The sequence below is a fragment of the Amphimedon queenslandica genome, unplaced genomic scaffold (assembly GCF_000090795.2).
Source record: "Amphimedon queenslandica unplaced genomic scaffold, v1.1 AMPQUscaffold_13312, whole genome shotgun sequence".
NCBI lineage: Eukaryota > Metazoa > Porifera > Demospongiae > Haplosclerida > Niphatidae > Amphimedon > Amphimedon queenslandica.
Window position 1 is genome coordinate 31291 of NW_003546452.1, and position 7434 is coordinate 38724.

The following is a 7434-nucleotide window of genomic DNA, read 5'->3' on the forward strand; positions in this document are numbered from 1 at the left end:
TTTTGTTGCGCCCGTGCTTTAGTTATTCCGTAATTTTCCGTTTATTCTGGTATATGATCTAAGAAGCACATGGTTGTTTAGTGGTTGTCAATGTCTCCTGGTTTTGTGTTTCTGTTCACTCTTCTTCTTGCCGCAGTTGCCGGACCTCAATCTTTCCTTTTGCCACGTATTGCCAGTCAATCATCGGTAGCTGTAATGTATTTGAGCATCACCGTAGTGAATGAAGTAGTCATAGTTCCATGGACTATCATTCAAGTAAGGCTAATGTCCTTAATTGTTTATTATTATTATTATTATTATTATGTACATAAAATTATATTTTCTTTTTTGTTAGCAAGAAGATGATGTATCATTTGCTGCACTGTTTTTACGGATCCAAAGTGGTGCTATGAGTACTGTTGCCATAACAGAGCACCTGGCTAGTTCTTCACTACAAAAGGTACTTGTAGGGCTTTCACAGTCAAGAGATGCTCAATTTAATGTAGTAGAAGCTAGCCATTCAGTGAGAGGTGTTTGCTCCATATTTGGTTCATTTATTAAATTTATTGTAATATTGAAATCAAAAGACGAAGTTATGATTGTCGAACCGTCTAGTCAAACCCTGCAGCATCGATTTCCATCATCTGTTGTTGAAAAAACCCGGAAAGACAAGCTTTATAATAAGATAGTGAGTTTTTGTATTGCTGGCAATTACAGTTGGGAGGATCCTGCTACATATGGTAAACCATTTGTATCAGATTTATGCAACACGTTATGGTATATTGATGGCCACCATGATGTGTTTTCCAGCCGAAGCTGTCCAATTCCATCCTTTTTTTCGTCATTTACAGGTTTTAACAGACCTGAATTGAGTAAACACAGAAAGCGCTCAATTTCTAATATGTGCAGAGACAGGCTTCTCGAGTTGTCTTCAGTATTACAGGACCACGTCACTAGTAGCTGGATAGAAAAGAGCAATTGGACTACTTTCAAGCAGCCTTTGATACAACTGATTGAATCTCTTTCGTCTTATGCTTCTTATTTAAGTATTCGTAGTAAAGCTATGAAGTTGCATCACTCCTCCTCCTCTCCTTCAGTTAATTTTTCAGATGCATCTGCGGTAAAATATTTACCCAAGTCCTTGTCAATATCGTCACTTTTATCTCGGCTTGATTCAGCTGTATGTAATACTGATTATGTATCAAGCAATACATGTGAATGATTATTTGCCTAAAGAACCACGCCCAAAGTATCTTTGTATTCGAGAATTAGAGAAAGGTCTCTCGTGTCCTGTATTTTTTTTCACTTACACCCATGGATCAAATGTGGGTAACTATCATTTCATTTGGAAAGCTCCTGACCATGTGAGTGTTGAAGCTTGTACTACGGAGAATATGCGAGTTGTTGGTACCATTAAAAAAGAAATACCCACTTTTCACACACGTGCAATGAGACGACAGTTCTTTCATCTCGTTGGCCGTATTTCTCCAAAGAGCAAACCACATCTTCTGCGAGCCATGTATCAGTCGTTAACTGGAGATCAATCTGCAGCTCGAACTACTGCTGAACATGAAATAGATGAGCGTGTTTCTGAATTTTTGTCAATGGAGGACCCTGATGTGATTGTTGATTTACGTGAGTTAAATGCTAATGGTAGAGATTGTTTCAAAGTTTTTTGGGAAAAGTGTGCACTGTATTTGTCTGAGTGTACTTCAGTGCAAGAGCGAAGGCATGATTCTGTAGTCTATATGGCTAAGGCCATTTCAATTCGTGATTTAATTCAAGAAGTAACTAAGCTCTGCCCAGAGGGTACTTCAATACCTTCCATATCATGGGTACAGCTGAACTTTTGTCCTAGGAATCCACGTGCCTCTTCTTCAGCAAGATATACTAGTCGTTTGGAAGCAAAGCATGTTATACAGAAACGCCAGTTTCGTAAGTCACACCCAGATGCTCATTATTGTGCCTCCTTATTTCGCTATATGAGGGAATATGCTATTAAATATAGGGACATCTCTTGTTTTGTCTGCATTGATGATAAGCATAGTATCAAGGTAGGAGAGCCGGGATTTCCAATTGCTGCAGCTGAAAGAGGACGCCAAGTCATAGTTTCAAGTCATACTACTTTTGCTGTTGGAGATCATGACTTTGCTAAGTTTAAACTAACTCCAAGTGTTATTTTGCTAGTACATATTCCTGAATTTATTGATATGTCATTTTATACCGGAGAAGTATTCATTGGCTTTAAAGAAACAGTTTATGAACCCTCTTCACCAATACGGCATGCTACTGAGTTATATAATTGCCTTTTAACTCGAATGGAAGGTCGACATATCTTGTTTATCTATTCTGATGGAGGGCCAGACCATAGATTGACTTACTTAAGTGTCCAACTTTCTCTCATAGCTTTATTTTTGAATTTGGATTTAGATGTATTAATTGCAGGACGGACAGCACCCTCACATTCATGGGCTAACCCAGTGGAGCGAATCATGTCAATTGTCAATCTTGGCATACAATGCATTGGAATAATGAGAAGTCCTGGAAGTAATGAGTTTGAAAATTGTGTTACAAAATGTAACAGCCTCAAAGATCTTAGAGAAGCCTGCACGTCTTTTAAAGAGGACATTACTAATTCACTTAAAGAACCAAAGGATCTACTATCTAGCATTATGGTTCGTTTGGAATTGAAAGGAGAGAAGTTTCGTGTATTTGAGAGTGCTACAGAGCAAGAAATTGAAGATTTCTGGGAAATTCTGCTCACTATAGATTCATCATTGACAAGAGAAGACACAACTCAGAAGTCATTGGAGAAACTTCAGTCATTATCTCAGTTTATTTTACATTGTTGTACCTTTCACAAGTATTCTTTGACGATTCGGAAATGTGGAGAGGAAGGTTGTACTGTATGTCGTCCTGTCAAAATGTCGTCTCAAGTTTTTTCTGGTGAGTAATTACTTATTGTTGTAATATGCGATATGCAGATACTTAATTTGTACCACATTCACTGTGTTTTTTAATGAAACACTCATTTCCTTCTCTAAGTAATATTTACAACAGCATTGTCAAGGTATTCACCTTATACAAATAATTTTTTTGAATTTCTCCCAATGCTTAAATCATTGCATATATGTTATTCATGAAGCACCCTTGTCGTCATTTTATAAATTTAAATTTATGAACCACACCCACTTAATTAACTAGAAATATTAACATTAAATAACACATGTATAACTTGATGATTTTTTATGTTCAAAATGTGAAATCTGATTTTTATGAGATACTTAAATCTAAGTGTATTTTATCAATAGTAGTCCATATTAATATTAGCTAATTTTAAATAATTAACTACATGTATGTGTAAAATTTGTTTTTGCTGGACATTAATGAACATGGTTTTAAAACCTTTGATTATTTTTCTTTAATTTTCCATTGTGTCTGTTTATTGGTACATAACATAGCATGAAATTTTGCAGCTTGATATACTTGCAATATTAAGTTAAAAGTATCATAGCATGCATATATTAATGGTTGTAATATTTGCTGTAGGTATTCATGATTTACCTAGTCCAATTTATAATGATGATGGACATTATGCTGATTTTTATGATGTTTATGGTCAATCGCCTACAGAAGACCTCATTCCTAGTAATATGCAGCAGAAGAATAAGAAGACTCTACCATTTAATGCTACACAGCAGCATGTAAGGAACGTTAATCTTCTCATACAATGTGAAGAGTGCAAAATGTGGAGGCTTTTATTCTCGAAGAAGAAGCTGAGTAAGAACTTGGTAGTAGAATTGGAAGGAATTTTGGAAGATTTGTCATATACATGTGGAGCTAATTTTGATGATTTAGAATTGCCTGAATCCTTAAAGTCTGTTTGCATTAGGCTACATTCTTGTTTTGACCCAATAGAAAAGTTGTATTATAGTAGTGGTTTTGAACCTATCTGTTTCTATTGTGCAGGATCAGTTAATGAGAGTTCTGAAGATGAGGAGTCTTTATACTATCCTCAGTGTGGCCAGTGTCTTGCACGCCCAAGAGTCAAGAAGATTAATAGAGCAAAGAAATAACATTTTGGTTCTTAATGAAAAATAATGAATTTTGTTATAATAATTATTAATAATTAATAACTATAACTAACCGCCCGCCCGCCCGCATTCTATTATGGATGAGAAACAATGAATTTAATCACTGTGGCCTAAAATTCTTTTAGTGTCTCCTTCTTTACTCCTAAAGAGTGAAGAGATGATTCAGTGTTGTGACTAGACTCTCCAATCCTGCTCTCCTTACCTGTCTTTTTGCTGGCTGTTACTTGTTTTTCAGCCAGCCACTAAATCTGGTTAGTTAAAAGATTGACCAGTGGTTTTGTCTGTGTTACTTTTTGTCTAGCTACGAGTCGAGAGGAAGAGTTTTGGTGACCCGTGGCCCACCGGGACTACAGGGCCGCATTGACTGAGACTCAACCGAGCCAAAACAACACAAAGTAGCCTCTTCCCCTATACAACTCTGTTGCTATGCCTCCTAAGAAGCCCCCCAAAAAGAAAAGCAAGTCGTATACCTGTCCCATTTGTGATGACCAGATTGACGACTCAACTCAACAGTCAATTTGGTGTGATGGTGAGTGTAACACCTGGCTCCACAGGGGTTGTGCTGGTTTGTCTAAAGCCGCACACTCAAAGCTGAACGGCACTGACATTCCTTTCTACTGTCCTCACTGCCGACTCATGAGGCAAGACCGCGAAATAGAGTCTCTGAAAGCCTCTTTATCAGATTTATCTAAGAGGTTTGACGACCTAACAAGCAAGAGTCCTGGGGTTTCTACTCCACCTGATGCCACGTCAGTTCCTTCTCAGCCCACTCGTGTTGTGAAGAACCATTCCAAACCAAACTCTATGGAGAATAGAAAGTTCAATCTAGTTCTTTCTGGTATTCCAGAAGCCCCCAGTAGCCAGTCTCGCTCTGTACGAGCTCATGCTATGTTTGAAAAGGTCTCTGAGGTGTTCTCTGAGGTTCTAGGAGACACAAATGGTCCCCTGCCTCACATACGTGATTGCCGTCGACTAGGGAAGTTTCAAAGTCCTTCAGACGGTTTCCGCCCCCGCTCAATTCTGGTCACTCTGGACTCGGTACTCACTGTGGACAGGATCTTATCTAAAGTTTCTTCTGCTAGCCATGGAGCTGTAAAAATCAGGAGGGACCTACCCTTTGAAGACAGGTTAGCACACTCAGTGCTAATGAAAGAGAGGTGGTCTATGATCCAGGCTGGTACGGATAGGTCTGTTATTAAACTAAGGAAACGCAGTCTCTTAGTGGACGGCCAAGTACATGGTTCGGTAATAAATGGTTCCTTCGTTCTAGCTGCTCAAAACTCCTCACCAGACCTTACTTCACCAGCCCAAACACCTTCTACAACTCCTGTGTCGGCCGTGGATCTCCAACTACCCACAAATGACACTACTAACTCCTCACACCCCCCTGTCTCGACTGCCTCCTGACTACATGGTCTTGAGGTACTTTTATGGAACGCTAGAAGTATTGTAAACAAATTGGGACCATTCCAATCCTACATTTACTCCAAAGAGTTTCACATCATTGCTCTCACTGAAACCTGGTGCCATCCTAATGTTTCTGACAAAGAAATCCTCCCTGTCAACTACACTGTTTATAGAAATGACCGGGATTCAAGAGGTGGAGGTGTCTTGCTAGCTATCTCTGACAGTATCTGCTCTAAACAGATTGAGTCCCCTCATTCTGAGTGTCTCATTGTTAAAGTCTACACTTACCAGCCTTTTATTCTCTGCCTTGTATATGCCCCTCCTACCTCTGACTCCACCTACTTCTCAAGTCTTCTGGACTATATTGCTCCATTTGCTACTTTGTCAGACACAGTCATCTTAGGAGACTTTAACTGCCCAGATATCAATTGGGCATCTCTAACTGCTACAAACAGCTCCTCCCAATTATTGTGTGACTTTGTGTTTCAGTACGACTTGTGTCAGATTGTTGAGCAACCTACCCACTGTAAGGGTAACATTTTAGATCTTATTATGGTCCACTCTTTCGATTGTGTCCTAAATCTAGCTGTACACTCCAACAGATCCCTTCTCCCTTTCTCCTCTGACCACTACCCTTTAACTACTACATTAAATCTTAGCTCTCAGGTGACAAATCAAGCCACTCCCAGACATTTTTTATTCCACAAAGGTGATTACTGTGGTCTCCAAAATTATCTAATGGATGTTGATTTATCATTCTTTTTTGACTCTGTCAATATTGACTTCTTATGGGACAGTTTTAAGAGATTGATTCATGATGCCTGCCATCTGTATATCCCACTAGCTTCCCGGACTACTCGTTACCCCCAGTGGTATAACGGTAACACGAGGCACAGGCTAAATATAGCTCGTTCTCTACGAAAAAGGGTTAAAAAGAATCCTTCGGTTACTAACAAAGCTCAGCTGAACCAACATGAAGCAGCACTACAAGCAGATATTCTCACAACTAAGCAAAACTTTGAGTCAGACTTAGTACAAGAGTGTGCTAAGGGTAATAGCTCTAGACTGTTTCAATATATGAAAAGCACTCTCAAAGAGAAGTCAGTTCCTGACTTTGTTTCTTCAGGTGACTCCTCTGTAAGCTCTGATCTTGGTAAGGCTACACTATTTAACCAGTTCTTCCATTCTGTGTTCTCCGATTCACTCCCCCCTCCTACTACCTCCACTCTTTCTCCTCCTGCTTACACGTTGCCTGACTTTGATATCACTGTAGGCGACGTGTTTAAAGGGCTGTCAAGTCTCAACATCAGAAAGGCTTCTGGCATTGACAATATTCCATCTATTGTTTTAAAGTCTTGTGCAACTGCACTCTGTGAGCCCCTACATCATCTATTTGTTCAATGCCTTTCTCAGGCCTATATCCCCCAGGAGTGGAAAATCCATCGTATCACTCCCATCTTTAAATCAGGAGACAGAACTCTGGTGAAAAACTACCGACCGATTTCCTTGCTCTGTATTGTCTCCAAGATTCTAGAGAGGATTGTCTTTGATAAAATGTATGACCATGTTACATCTCTTACTATCTGCTCTAGGCAATTTGGATTCCTACGAGGTCGGTCAACACTCCAGCAACTGTTGGTACATTTACACTCCATAGTCAATTCACTCTCTAGTGGTCTTCAATCTGATGTCATCTACCTTGACATTAAGAAAGCTTTTGACTCTGTGTCCCATGACATCCTCCTTACTAAGCTATGGTCTGCTGGCCTGTGTGGTTTAAACTGGCAATTCTTTGTGGCCTACCCATATGGTCGTTTACAGTGTGTTAGTGTTGGTAACAGAGTTTCCAGCTTACTACCAGTTACCTCTGGGGTTCCCCAGGGAAGCATCCTCGGCCCTCTCTTGTTCATCCTTTACATTAATGACCTACCTATGAGTCCTCTACACTCCTCCC

The 7434-nt window shown here is 39.5% G+C and overlaps 1 protein-coding gene across 2 annotated transcripts; it reads left to right on the forward strand.

Annotated features, from left to right (window-relative positions):
* On the forward strand, positions 1-4078 carry LOC109583319 (uncharacterized). 2 transcript variants are annotated; one of them, XM_019998612.1, is made up of 4 exons: positions 1-255; positions 335-2925; positions 3529-3759; positions 3949-4078. In XM_019998612.1, the coding sequence occupies exons 2-4, from the start codon at positions 1176-1178 to the stop codon at positions 4053-4055; spliced, it is 2088 nt and encodes a 695-aa protein (XP_019854171.1). In that variant the 5' UTR covers positions 1-255; positions 335-1175; the 3' UTR covers positions 4056-4078. The 2 variants fall into 2 exon arrangements, with proteins under 2 accessions (XP_019854171.1, XP_019854170.1); XM_019998611.1 differs by having other exon boundaries at positions 3529-4078.
* The last annotated feature ends 3356 nt before the right edge of the window (positions 4079-7434 follow it).

Excerpts from the sequence above, each read along its gene's own strand:
- LOC109583319 (XM_019998611.1), top strand. The coding sequence starts at position 1,176 with ATGTATCAAGCAATACATGTGAATGATTATTTGCCTAAAGAACCACGC. Across the intron at positions 2,926-3,528 it reads GTCGTCTCAAGTTTTTTCTG|GTATTCATGATTTACCTAGT; the intron begins GTGAGTAATTAC and ends TATTTGCTGTAG.